Source organism: Cinclus cinclus, chromosome 10 (assembly GCF_963662255.1).
Source record: "Cinclus cinclus chromosome 10, bCinCin1.1, whole genome shotgun sequence".
Classification (NCBI taxonomy): Eukaryota; Metazoa; Chordata; class Aves; order Passeriformes; family Cinclidae; genus Cinclus; species Cinclus cinclus.
Genome location: NC_085055.1, coordinates 5270556 through 5284848, shown reverse-complemented (window position 1 = coordinate 5284848; position 14293 = coordinate 5270556). Strand labels below are relative to the sequence as shown.

General features: G+C 39.2%; 1 protein-coding gene across 9 annotated transcripts in view; it reads right to left on the bottom strand.

The window, feature by feature from the left end:
* The window catches only part of NLGN1 (neuroligin 1), a 292603-nt gene extending 278973 nt beyond the window's left edge, over positions 1 to 13630 (bottom strand). For 3 of the 9 annotated variants that reach the window (XM_062499000.1, XM_062499001.1, XM_062499003.1), the window contains exons 1-2: positions 12903 to 13395; positions 12401 to 12460 (exon numbers count right to left, since the gene is read on the bottom strand). In XM_062499000.1, coding sequence (XP_062354984.1) covers positions 12401 to 12460; positions 12903 to 13395 — 553 coding nt within the window. Of the gene's footprint in view, positions 1 to 12400; positions 12461 to 12902; positions 13396 to 13578 lie in introns of those variants that run through there. The other 6 variants (XM_062499002.1, XM_062499004.1, XM_062499005.1 and 3 more) reach the window with 3 other exon arrangements.
* Between the last annotated feature and the right edge of the window lie 663 nt (positions 13631 to 14293).

Sequence of the window (14293 nt, the reverse complement as noted above, 5' to 3'; positions counted from 1 at the left end):
CTTTAATTGGTCAAGATCCAAACCTTTTTGAATTTATTTAACACCAGACAACAGATTCTGAATTGCCAAATTCCCAGAGGAGATGGGGGGAAAGGCACTTCATAGTTTTTTGTGTCAGTTCTTCAACTTCAGCTAATTCTGAAGTTGTAAACAACATTTGTAACAGCTGCAACAATACTTGCAATGCAACAGTTCTTCAGCTGGTTTTAGGGAAGGAAAAGAAAATCAAAATAGGAGCTATATCATGTCAAGCTTGATTCAGATGTCCTTCACCTTCACTGAGAAAAGAGCAGGTATTTTGAAATTCCAAACCTGTACTTTTATGGCAGTATCCAGCAAGAAAAGGATATGATACAATCTGCTCCAGATTTTAATATTAGACAGAACAATCGGAAGCTTCTTTGTTAACTCCTAAACCAGTGATAATCCTGCAGTTTTTTCATCTCTTTGCATTTACAGTTAATAATATGGGGAAATATTTAGTGACATTTCAGAGCTGTAGCTGCTGTTTTACGGAAGCCTCCTCACCCATTGATTTACTTCCACAACTCCCCTTCCAAGAGCTTCCTTCCCAAATTAAACATGCTAATGATTTTCTATGCAAAATTTAACAACCTAATAGGCTGAACAAGTCAAATGAAAATACACTAATTGTTGCCTTTGATGTATACTATTCTGCCAATTCTCTCATGAAAGCAGTATATTAGCATTAGCTGGAGTAGTTACTAAAATATAGATTAATAAAGAAAAGCTTATATATATACATGCTAAGAAGATGACACTGCAGACTGTAGAAAACACAACTTCAAGGCTCAGAAGTGACACAAATGGCTATTATAAACTAGAAAAGCATTTTCAGAGGAGCCCAGAAAACGAGCTACTAAAGAATGAATCACAAACCTTTATCTGAATTAGCCAGCATTGGTTCATAACACTGGGTTTATGCAATAAAAGTATTCAAAATTAGATTACACAGTCAAAATAATAAATACAGAATGGGATGAGAGAGATAAAAGGCTGGTAAGAGAGCAGAATGCTTTCTGCCTAACCCCAGGGATCTGAAATGAGCTCCCCTAAGAAACTGCCCAATTGCTTTATAAAGTAAAATTTCCATGTGCATGTATTTTTTTTCACCCAGAGTACAAGCAATAATGTATTTTAGCTTATGACCAACATCACAGAGAGAGATTTGTTGTAGAATTGGTTCATTCTGTCCTCCAGCCCAGCTCTGAGCAGGAGGTTTGGTGCCACTGTGATCTTAAGACACACAAGCAGATACAAACAAACAATAAGGGAATACAAATATTCTCCAAAGAAATAGTGACACAAAATTACTTTCTATTGCTTTGTCTTTAAGAGTTTGCTCATAATGATTTGATAATTTAATCTAATTGATCTCTTCAAGTACTTCTATGGCTCTAATCACTGTAGTATCTGATTAGTGGAACAGATCCATACTTTATCTCCAGATTTAATAACTAAATCTATACTTGAAATACAGTCACACGAGTTCAGCAGAGGGAGAGGGCCAGATGCTGCTTAGCCAGCAGAGGAGGGAGGGAAAGGGAATAGGCTACTGAGGTCCAGAATCACTGGAAAGGTACACTTGGCTTTGTGTCAAATCATCCCTTTGCAACCAAAGTCCGTTTAAAGAGCCCATTTCTGGAGCTAGAGAAGGAAAGCAGGAATGTGACATAACTAATGGGGGCAGAACCAAAAATGAGCTACTGTCTGTGGCCCGCTCTCCTTCAAACTGTCTTCTTCACAAGTACAAAGTAAATGTAATTATAATTATCGGTTCTTTGTTCTTTTCCAGGCTAGCCCTTCATCAGCCTGAAAATTTTGACATTTCCTGAATGCATTTCAACGGCTTCTTAACCTTTTTTATTTCCCAAGAGCAGGGACAATGTCACGCAGCACTCAGAGATTTTAGCAGTGAAAAGGTTAACACCCAAAATTGCTAATGATAACAACAGTATTCACTGAGCCAGATAATCACTCACAGAGAATTTCAATCTAAAGTCACTTAAAATTCAAGGAAACCTCTGTATTTCTTTAAGGAAGTGACAGCAGTTAGAAGAATATTCATAATTCAAACAACAGGCCAAAATCTGACTTACTGTTGAGTTTACCTATTTTCAGTTGAGCAATATTAGGCTCTGGCTTTTGTTCTGCCTTAGGTGAAAGTTATTAGTTATTTTGTGATATGTCCTCTAACACAGGTGGCTGGGCAGAGAGGGGTGACAGCCAGGCCACTTGCACAGTGCAAATATCAAGCATGGAATGTATAATGGAGCATTTCTGAGAAGTTGTTTCTTCCCCTCTTCTTTGACTGCTGCTTGTTTGTTGTGCTGATACTCAGCCAAACTAGCTTGTAGTTGAATATGTCAAAGCTTTGGGCAGAAAAACAGCAGCTAATATATGTTAGCAAACTCTGGAGAGAAAAATAGTTTTTGCCACTAAAAACTGCAGGGTGGAATTGTGCACTGCCTTCTCCTTCACCTTATTTTGCCTAAAGGCAAAGAGCCTTTTAATCCTATTTCTCTGCTTGGTTTGCACAGTGCCTGGCAGTGTACACCTGCTTCAATGTGCGTGTCAGGAGCCTCCTTTGCTGTCAGATCCCTTTCCTTGCTGCTTTCAGCTCATCATCTGTCTCCCAGCTCACCTCTGAGGGCGAACGTCCCTCTCATGCCCAAGCACATCTCAGCAGCCATCTTTCAAAGATGTCAGGAGGAGAAATAAAATCAGCCTGTCAAAGCACAGGACTGGCTCACAGGCCAAGGGGCAATGCTCTGTCACACGTGAGCAGCACGGAATGAAGTGCACACAGAATGGGGTGTGAGGGGTTTGCACCAACAGCCCCAAATTCAGGGAAGAGCATGGACATTCACACGGACTTCTTCAGCAAGCTCCCGTGTCTGTAAAACTCAAGCACCCATTTTGCATGATCCTGTATCATAATGTGCTTCTGGCCAGGTAATGCCCTCAGTACTTGAGCTGCAAATGCATCACAGCAAGAACTGCAGTTAATCAAGAGTTTCATGGTGCTTCAAAGAAAAAACAATCAATGCATCTTTTCTTTCTTCCTTTGTGTGAGACCTCATCTACGGAGACTCCATCCAAAAGAGACTGCAGGTGCTTCGGCTCTTAAGTATAGCAATTATTTATTGTTTCAGAAGTTATTGTTTTGAGCAAAAGCAATCCATTTTTCATTAACCAGAGGCTCAGTTAATGACTGAAAAGCGTAGAAAACAAACTTAATTCCCTCTCCTATGTTCCACATAACACAGCTATTAATTGGAGAGCTACTTCATCTGTGTTTAGCATTAGAGAGAAACAGGGAAGGATTAAGATTTTAAAATCTAGGTTTATAGTGAGATTTCTTGTGAAATTTTGTGACATAAACCTGCCTCTCCAACAGCCATATACAGCAATATTTTATGGATTCAAATTACTGTATTGAGCATGGAAAATAATACAAATAAAAATAGTCTTGGGGTTGGTAAATGTGCAGAATCTTCTGTTTGTCTCACATCGGTATCTTACACATGGCCCTCAGCTATTAAGTAATTAAAAAAAAAAAAGTCCAAGTTCTTTTTGTGACTGTAAATACAAAAATATATGAGTCAATATCAATTTTTCAATCAAGTAAGATAAATTGCACTAGGTTTCTTTTGAGCTCTCAGATCTGATTATGACTGTTAGATGTACATATATCATAGATAAATGGATGGTTCATATTCCCTTACCACTGGGTCCATCTCATTAAGACTATTGCTCTGGGAATGAGGATTCTCAGAAATGAGTTCTCACTGGGTCAGCTACATGCAGCTGGTTCTGTTCTGTTTACCTGCTCACTATATTAAAAGTAATATACTAAAGAACATTAAATTAAGAGAGAAGGGTTATGCATGCAGAAAATAAAAACAATCCCTTCAAGGGCACTGTAGGGAGGTTGACAAGAAGACTGGTGCAAAACCTCGGGCAGCAAGTCCTCCAGAAAACACCTCAAAAATATGAGTAAATCATGGCAGCCTCAGCAAGGAAGCTTGAAACAAGGTGGGATAAACAGGGAGCTCTTCTCCAGGCCATGAGTGGATGGTCTTTCTCCAGCTCAGGGCATGGCAAGACATTATTGCTGATCCAGGATCCCCTGTTCCTCAAAGCTTCCCTCCCACCTTTTTGTGGGATTTTAAAATTCTGCATTAGAGCAGACCCTGCAAGCCCTCCTTAATGGAGCAGAGTGAATTAGGTGAATGAAACAGAAGGTTTGTCTAACCTGCCTGGCTGCATCTGAAGTAAAGCAGGGAGAATGTGCATGAATCATTCCCCTGAGCAAGCTGGGAGCAAGGACTGGAGGAGGAGCCCAGCTGGTAGGTGGGAGGGAAGGATGGGAATGGGAGCCCCCCCAGCTGGTTTGGGCACAGCTCCAGCCTGCCCTGAGCACCAGTGGGTGCTGTCCCCAGCAGAGCTGAGGTAGGTGACAAGGTAAGGGTGGCTCCTCATTGCCACCCGTGCCGCAGGGTCAGGGCTGTGCACTCTTCAGGGAACAACACCCCGTGTCCGATGGGAAACACAGAACGGAAAAACGAGCTTAAAAACTCTACATGTCTTACTGCCATTTCTAATGACTTCTAAAATTAGCTGAAGGAAGAGAAGAGAGATCATCTGTATGCTACAGAAGGTTGACACGAAAAAGGGTGAGAAATCTGTGATCCTGAGGTTTTGGTAGATTCTGGCATATGTTATCCTTGCCAGTTATTCCCCACCCACTCTGCAGGAGAGAAAGAAAGATGCTCCACAGGGTTCCTCTGTATCCACACTGCTTAGTCCATCTCCTGGGCCTGGGGCATCACAAAAACCTCCTACTACAAGAGGATTTTTTTTTTCCTTTTTCCCCAACACCAGGAGGTGCAAAATATTGACACTCCAATATATAAGGAGATCATTGAATCTCAGCATGTAAAAAAAACCTTCTCGTATTTAGTGGATGTTTTTCACCATCTTCAGCCAACTGTTGGATAAGTTTCTGCCTCTGTTTAGAAAAAAAAGATGTCTAAGTACAAACTGTGCTTGCTCTGGGCTGAGCCTTCTAGAAACATTCAGCAAGCTGTGCAGTCTCCTTCCTACACAATGCACCTTTCCAATGAAAATCTGAAGACAGTTTTTAGGTGTAAAAATATGGAGAACAGAAAGTAAAGACTGAAAGGCAATAGAGACAAATCTTTTTCCCTGAGCTTTCTGAAATATTTTCTCAAAATAACTTTGCAGGGGCTTTACTGCCAGTTCATAATGTGGATGAATCACTTCTGATATTTCTGATAAAACAATATTCAAAACTTCAAAATCTCTTCCAATTCATTTATGCTACCATTTAATTAGGGCTTCTGCAATATGTTACAAGGGCGTCATTATCCCCTATAATTGTATAATAATTACAATTTTTAATGAAATAATTGCAAGTACACTAGATGTGTAGATATAATTATGGTAATTACATAAATACCTGATTTTCAGCTAATAATTAAAGAAGGCCTTTTCAGAAAGGGGGGAATTTAACAAATGGAAGCTTTTCAGAAAACAAATACAAATAATACATAGCTGCCTCTCTGCTGTCAGTTCTGCCTTACTAGATTATCTCTCTCCCTACATGTGTATATATACATGATTTTCAACAGATAATAAGAATTTAAAAGCTACTTAAATATTAAACCATGCCAAAATATCTCAATACTTTGCCTCTGCAGGGCCTGATACACTGGCATTAATATAGCCCAAATTCCATGATTCTAGGAGAGGTCAGCATCTCACTTGAATTGCAAATGACTGTTGATGGCAGGAAGATGTGAATAGTGCCCACAACAACATACAAACTGTCCTGCTGGCTCTGGTTTTCTCCAAAAATGTGTCTTTTTGGTCTAACCTACTGGCTATACCCTCATTAACACAGAAATCCAGCAGAAGATGCATTCTCTACAAGGCAATGGTATTTTAATAAAGGAACTACTTACAGAGCCTCATCAGCTGAAAAAAAAAAAAAAACAGTTGTTCAACCAGGGAATTTCCTTTCTCTTCAAACACATTCCTATAATGAAACTTGCTGTGTGTTTACTGTACTCTTCCTATGATTGGGAAAGTCAAAACCCAGCCTCATAAAAAGCATGCAGAAAACTCTGCCAGGGCAGATTGATTCTTGCTCTGATAGCACCAAGGGATATTAACAGAATTCCCACAGCAGAGGAATTAGCAACATGATTTACTGCTTCTGCTGAAATGTTCCAAAATACTTTGGCACAACTCTGGAAGGGGAAATCAGCTGCAGCACCTGCACTATGCCATTTCCATGTGTCTTGCAATTTCTGCAAGAGCAGCCCTGAGGAGGCTCCAGTTTCAGCCTCTGGTCCCTGCACTGTGTTGGGATGTAGGTGCAAATATGGCTGAAAGTCAGCTTTGCCCTACTTCCCTTAGCCTTGCATTGTTCAGTGCTGCTCCTTCTTTGGATAAATCCCATTATTACAAGCATGAAAAAGTAAAAGAAGAGATATTAATATTAAAACAGAAGGAAATGGTCTGATATCCCAAAAAACAAATCTCATTTATGGTAAGCTCATTAAAGCAGTTGATTTCTAAATTCCAAGTATAATTGTTAATACCATACATATCAAAGTGGAGAAGACATGTAAATTTGACATCATAAAGTAAGCAAAGAGGAAGAAGGCAAAAGAATTATGAGTGAAAAGAATTTAAAAAAAAAAGAAAAAGAAATTATACTGGAGCAATATTCAAGTTATAAGCAGATTATTAACATTGTGAAATGATCCTTAAGAATGGTTTGACACATGTAAGCATCATGTTTCAAGCTTAAAAAAAAGCCAAAGAATAGAAAAAGATGTTTGTATCCGTGTGTATTATAAGAAAACAAAAAGATCAAGAGCATTAACACAATTGAGAGCAAAGAAATAATACTACAATACAAGGGAGAAAAAAACAAGCAGAAAATAATGGTTATCCAAAAGCCATATTAGTTATTCAAATGTTCCTCCTGAAAATGTACAAATACAGTTATGCAGTTATTTTTTAAAAGATTTGTCCGTTCTGGTTGTCAATGATAAATTAGAAAGTAACAGATTGAAAGGAAAACCATCTCACAGATGTTACTGAGTAAAACCAGCCCAAGCCAACAAAGGCTGGGGGAAGAAGCACAAACCAGTTTTATCCGACTTAGCATTATCAGGGTAGCAGTCCTATTTTAGAGCCTGTGTGGGGGAGGATGTGGAAAATGAAAAGCAAGCAGTAAAATAATGGACAAGGAGTGGAATTAGACCAGAATTTAAGACCTGTTAGAGCTATAAGCACTGTCAAGGTATATGAACAAAGCAGTGACAGCACGATGGTTGTGTGGTCAGCAAGGGCCCAGAGCCTGAACAACCAGACATTTACAGGGACTGTGACCAGTGCTGATGGCATCTAAGATGACTGGAGTCTTAAAATACAGTCTGAAGAGTCTTCTATTGTCAAGCACTGGCTCACCCAGAAAGAGGGCTAGAGAAAGTACATCAGAGTTTTAAGCATATTTTATTTCAAATATGACATAAACCTACTGCACATCTTCGAAAAATGCTGCTAACTGACACTAACAGCTTTAGATTGTGAAAGGATGAAAAGGTCTGTACAAGACAATGTTTGCTTCATTATCTTCTTCCATGTATTACCAGTATAATAGGAAATGCTGCAGAGGTAGCTGAGGAAAGAAAAACAGGGCTTCAAAAAGGAACAGAAAAAATAGAACAGTCGTGGTGTCTTGGTGAGTAGCAGTGGAGTTAAGGATTATGGACTACACTGGGGCCTGCTGATACCAGGGATTAAGGATGAGGGCTCTCATCCAGAAACCAGCATGGATGGGGGTGAAACTTCAAATATGTGCAGGCAGCTACTGACAAAAATATACTACAGGCAAATATTTTGTTAGGAATTTTGAAAGTGGCTGAATGAAGATATAAACTCTTTTAAAGGGTTGATGTCCCCAAAATACACACAAAGGCATATTTTGTAAGTTTGACACTCATTCTCAAGAGACCCAGAGCCCTGGCAATGGTCTACAAAGGCTTGTTTTTAGCCTACTGACATCATAACTTATTTTGACAGAGCTCTGTCAACGGTGATGGAGGCTCACACCTTAGATTTCATTTTTTTCATTCACATGGCCATAGAGAAAGAAATATTTCAATAATTTTTGACAATTTGCCATCTATGTTTCCATTACTTTGATATTATTTTCTAAACGACACTTTTAGAAAAAAAGAACACTGATTATCAATTGACAACTTTTGCCAGTGAAAATACACAGTTTAAAGGTCTCAGCTTGTCCTTTTCTTGTTGTTTTCAGAATGGGTTCACAGAAAGATCTTCATTTAAGGGAGCCCAAAGGAACTGCACAAGCTTTATTAATTGTTCTTTTTCAAGATCTGATGATAAGTAAACAGTTCTAGGGTAGTTCAATGGAGTATTGGAACAGGCACACTACAGAAACACGAGGTAACAGGTGAAATTTCTGCATAGTCTTCTCAATATTTCACATTGCTAAGCTTAAAGCCCTAAGGTTATCAGAGCCTTTTACGCACTGATGTAACATATTCTCTATAGAAAACAAAGGGAGATCAAAGCAGGATGAGATTACAGCAGTGTGATTTGTGTCCCAGTTCCATGAATATATTTGTGTGTATGTACATTTGCTCCTGTGTGTCCACAGTAACCACAGCCATAACCCAGAAAGTATGGTGTGGGGAGCTTTGCTCTGAAAATCAAGTAGCCCATTAGGAGGCATAAATATTAATAGAGCTGTCTAATCCTACACTCTCAAATGAGGTAGTTCAGATCATGAGTCTTCGCATTTAAAATTTATTCACTGCCCTGACTAGAATAAGAAACAGAATCCACATGTGGGGAAGTCACTGATATTGGGCGGTCTCTGAGCCACCGATAATTCCTAAACATAAAAGCAAGGATCAAGTGATTTCTTTCCTTATTCTACTCCTAAATCTCCTACAAATACTAATTTATCCAAAACTGCATCTGCCTGGCTCCATGACATTGAGAATATACCACCTACACCTCCACATTTTCACACTGAGGCATCTGCAAGCAGATGAAAGCTTTAGTACAGGTTCCTAAGCAAGAGCATATTGTCATGCCAAGTGCAGAGCACACAACACCTGGGGGTTCTTTTAGTGGTCATCAAAGTGATCTTTTCCAAGTTTTCTTTATGTAGTTGTAATTAAATTATTAATTTCCTGGTGCAAACTATTGCAATGCAAATAAATTAATATAGAGTATTAAAACACCCACAGGGTATTCAGCTAACTCAGGATGTACTTGCCCTCCTAAGAGATAAAGAAACACTCTGGATCACAAGTAAAATATTTGTGTTTTGACTATAAGTTAAATTAGAGACCTGAAATGCCAAACAGTAGAATACTATTCAGGTAATCCCTAGAAACGATGCAAAGGTTTGTCAGGAAATTCAGGAAATACCAGATAATAAACAATATCATTACTATCAGTCAGTAAAATAGTATAAACTACAATATAACCAGGGTCTATTAAAAGAGTTATGAAAACTAGGCTCAAGAAAGTAACACAAAATTACTCAGATCCCTTTGCACCAATTTTCCAAAACCAGCCCGTGCAAACACAAGTTTCTGCATACCCAAAATAGAATTAGCAGCCTCTGACCTTGATGTACCTGAAGGAAAAGACACAAAATCAGATGTTTTTTCTTTATTTCTGAATCAGTAAACTGAAAGTAAAAAACCTGAAATACCGGCCTCCATGTTTAGCAAAAAACATGCTGAATTGTCTCATTTCTTTTCACCCAACTTCAGTCTATCATTCTGCTGTGGGCACATCCAAATCCCAACAGGAGGTCATGGATATAATGCTCATTACTATCTCTAGCATGACTCATGGATAAAACTCCTTTAATTTCTACATCTATCTTAATCAGGTTGCTCCCTGTTCTTCAAAATTTTGAATTTTCTCATGTCCCTCAGCTGACAATTAAGTATAAGTACTAATTTATTTATCTAATTCAATCTATTTCATGTAGTAAGAAAGAATCAAATCTTATGGAGCGAAAGCATATGGTTGCTGGTTCAGTCACTTTGATATTATATATTCTTTATGAATTAAAAAGATGGTGTAAAAGTCTTCTCTGATTTTCAGATTTTCTCCTTCCAATAATTTTCCTCACTAGCTGTGGTGCAATGACTGTAACCGAAAAATCCAGCAAAAGAGAGAGAGTATTGGGTCCTTCTGATATAAAATAGACCAAAACTGACGCCTTTCCAAGCTGTGGTTGCTGCTCTGTTCCATGCTGTGACTCTACTGCTACTTGTCCTGGAACTCGACTCCTTTTTCCCCTGGCTGTGGGGGCAATCCCAGTCCAGGATAAATCTCAGGTTATGCATGCGTGAGTAGAGTGTGAGTTACTCAGAGAACAGAGATTATTACAGATATCTCAGTTGCCCAGCTGAAGGCATTCAGGAGCTCTCTGCACTTGTCAACAGCAAAAGGTGGGCTTTTTATTGTGCTGTGTGTGCAAAGAATCTAAGTGGAAAGGTTCTGAATTTCAAATAACTCTTTATTCTCCTTCAGGCCCACATAACAATAAGCATGACTTTCTCAGCCACTGGGCTCTCCCTCCCTTGACTTCAGCTATTTTTCTGATAATTTTTTTTAATACTCTCTCATATGAAAGATGCTCTCCGAGAACAATGATGGGGATCTGCATCTTTATTTATGACTTTGTGAATCAGCGTCTGGGTGATAGGAAGTGAAAGTTGCTCAGCTAATTACACACGCTTGATGAACTGCGTAATAACTGCTGCAGCACTGCACATTAATTGAATGCATATAAATGACAGCAGTTATTCTAACTTGAATGATGTGTGAAGAAGTGACGTTGCTCACAGTACCCTGATTATCTTCATTTCCAGCTTTGGGAACCCAGCTTAAACAATTGTACTTTTACAGCACCGAGCAAAAATTCCCTAACAGAAAACAGAAGATGCCTCAAAGCCTGACACTTGAAACACAAATTGCTTTAAGTCACTGAAAGTGGATTTAAACACCTAAAAAAGCACACATTGAGCAACTACAATTAACAATTAATAATTAACAGCTAGCTGCAGCCAGCAGTTAGGAGCTATAAGAGCTAAAGCCTTGGGAACACGGTCACCTTCATTTAGAGCCTAGATACTGCCTTAATGCAGTGTTTGAAGAGTTAAATTTTGCCCAGCTCTAAACATTTCTGCTATGCACTTTCCTAAAATGTATTTGTATTGGAATAACAGGATAAAAAAGTATGGATTACAGCTAATAGGCAAGTGTGCATGTTCACAGTACTCTTTGTTTACCCCAAAAAGCATTCTAATTCATATGTAGTCCACCTATAAGGTAACACATTATTTTGAAGAAAGTAATACAAAAAATCATTTGATGGAAAACAAACGTGCATAGTACAAAATCAGTAATTCAAAACTAGCACCAAATGCCTCCTTTGAATCAGTACCAAAATAGACCTTGTCTGTTACATGTCAACTGCTTGAGGAATTTGCAAATATTCACAAAGAATTCTGCAAACTCTTCCGTACTATTTAACACAAAAAAGGGAGAAGCCAAGTTTCCAAAGCTTCCAAAAGCAGTCTAGCTCCCAAAGTACCATGTCACAATATTTTAACAGTTCCCTATACCCCTATTAAGCGTTTTTGGGCTAACAAAGAGAGCCACAATCACAGAATAAAGGAAATCAACCCTCACTTTTAGCAGCGTGTAAACACAAATAAAAGAAAAGAGAAAAAAAAAAGTTTCACATCTACACTTCAGTAAAGTTAACCCTGTTCCAAGAAAACAGGGACTATCCTGGAGAGAGCCAGTGCAGGTCTCAGCCCTGCATTGCTGTAATGCTTCCCAGCCATCATGGCACAGTTCTGGAAGGGAGAGCTGTGGGCTGTGCCAGCCCCTCCAGTGGCAGCAGTACCCATCCCAGGGCACAGAGCTTCCTCCTCTGCATCCACACACAGCATCCTGGCCCCTCCAGTGCCACCGACAGACACTGCCCAGAGCCTCGAGGCCAAGAGAGAAGCTGCCAACACTGTCACTGGAGAGGGTGCCAGACAGAGATGATCACTGAGTCCCGGCTTTACAAAAGTTATCTTCTCATCTGCTGTACACGGACCTCTCTTTAAAACCCTCTCCACCAGGATAAGACAGGCCCTATCAGCTCACAGCACCAGCAATTAGCCCCTTTCACCTGTGTTATTCGTTCTCCTTTTGCAAGGTTTCAGTTTCTCCCCCGTTTTTTGTTTTGTTTTGCGGGTTTTTTTGTCCACTTTATACATACCTCCTTTTCTACAAATTTTCTTGCCGGGTTTTCTGGCACATTCCTTGGATATTCTTTTGACTGAAAAATGAATAGAAGACTAGAAAATAACATGGAGCTCCATCACAGACAGTAGGAGCATGCAACACCACTATCTAACTTAAATATGACCTGCTTTATTAGGTGCGGAAGATTCTCAACTTCTTGTGCCTGCACATGCAATGGAAAAGATGTTGATGCATCTTCCCAGAAGTCAGTGGGTGGCAATGAGAATTAGGCACCAACTTTGACCTAAAAATTACACGTGCTGTGGGAGAAAAAAAATGAGTGTAGACAGAAAGAAAGAAAAAAAAATAAAAAGCAAGGACAAATGCACACAGAGAAAAGCAGCATGCACACATGTAATAAGCTGGCATGCCAACAGAGAAAGCCATGCGTGCTACCAGTACACGTGAATTAATATTGTTAGAAAGTAGAACAGGAAAATAAAGAGATCTCCCTGTTTCGCCTGCTATTAACTCACCATCCTCGGTTGGGACATAGATATTTAAATAGAGGCAGTCTTCGTTCTGATCTTGCACATAGGTTGAAACTACATCCAAGTTATTAGTAAACCACACGGGAAGCATGACTTCAGGCAACCTGCCTTCTATAATGTTCTGGGGACACACTGGAGCAAACTGGGTGGTGTTTTTGATATCTGCCCAGGGAGATGGAGGCTCAGGAGGTTGGAAGCGGCGCTCCCCTGTTGGAGGGGCAGCGTATGGAACCCCAAGAAACTGAATAACAGGCCCCAAGATTTCATTATTAAGTTCCTTCTTAATCCCTCTTATCTTGCCAAAGTTGGTGGTCACCACTGGGTTGGTATCATCCAATTTTTGGGAGGACACAGCTGCAGCATGAAGCAAAAATCCAAGTATAGAAAAAGCAAAAGTGGCGTTCAATCCCATGTGTAGCAGGCGGACCACCGTCACTCTCCATACACAGTTCAGCCACATGGATCTTGGAAAGGCCATGGTCCCACATTAGTTGTGAGGCTACAGTGAAGAAATCTGATTTGTATCCACTGGTGTAAAAACAGGGCGACCGGAGGAAACAGATCAAGTTTCCTAAATAGGTGCCTGTCAGAAAAATCTCAAAAGGCTTTTCATGCGGTAAGTATCTTCCATTGATTTCACACTTATTGAAGCTGCATCTTCACTCAGCACTATTTATCAGACTACATCCTATTGACAATTCTGTTTTCCATAGCAGCAATATGAAGAGAGCAGCCATTTACTGCAGAATCCCCTCTTATAAATCAAATCCAGTTAGCCGCAGGTCTATATCCTGGAGAAAATGAAAATAAATCATTAGTATGAAAGAGCTAATATGAGCAGAGTGATAACTAGGTGTTTAACACGTTATTTACATACATTAATATTTGCTAGAGTCATGTAAGTTAAACTGCAGTAGTTTATGGGTCCATGAAATGGCAAGTGAAACACTGATTACTGGATTATCTGTAATGTCACCTGTTGAATTTATAGAGACTTCTCAGGAGAAACAGGACTCACAGAAAATACATTTTTTAAATTAATCTTTTCAAGAATATGCAATTTACTGCCAAGCTATATCACATAAGTGTTTATGTTAATAATATATTTAACTTATCAGCTCATAATTTTCACCTTGTTTGCCAAAGTTGATCTATCAGGAAGGAAATAATTATTTCTTAAAGCAGAAGATGGGGAAATTAAGATAGACAGGCATACTGAAGACCCAGACGCATTTAATTTCATTAATAGCAGTTTATAATGCATACAAACATTTTTTGTTCATTTTAAAACATAATATGAATTTCTGTGCTTATTCACAATAACCTGAATTACCATGCTTTATGTGGTTTTCTGATTGCTGATGAAAAACAGACAG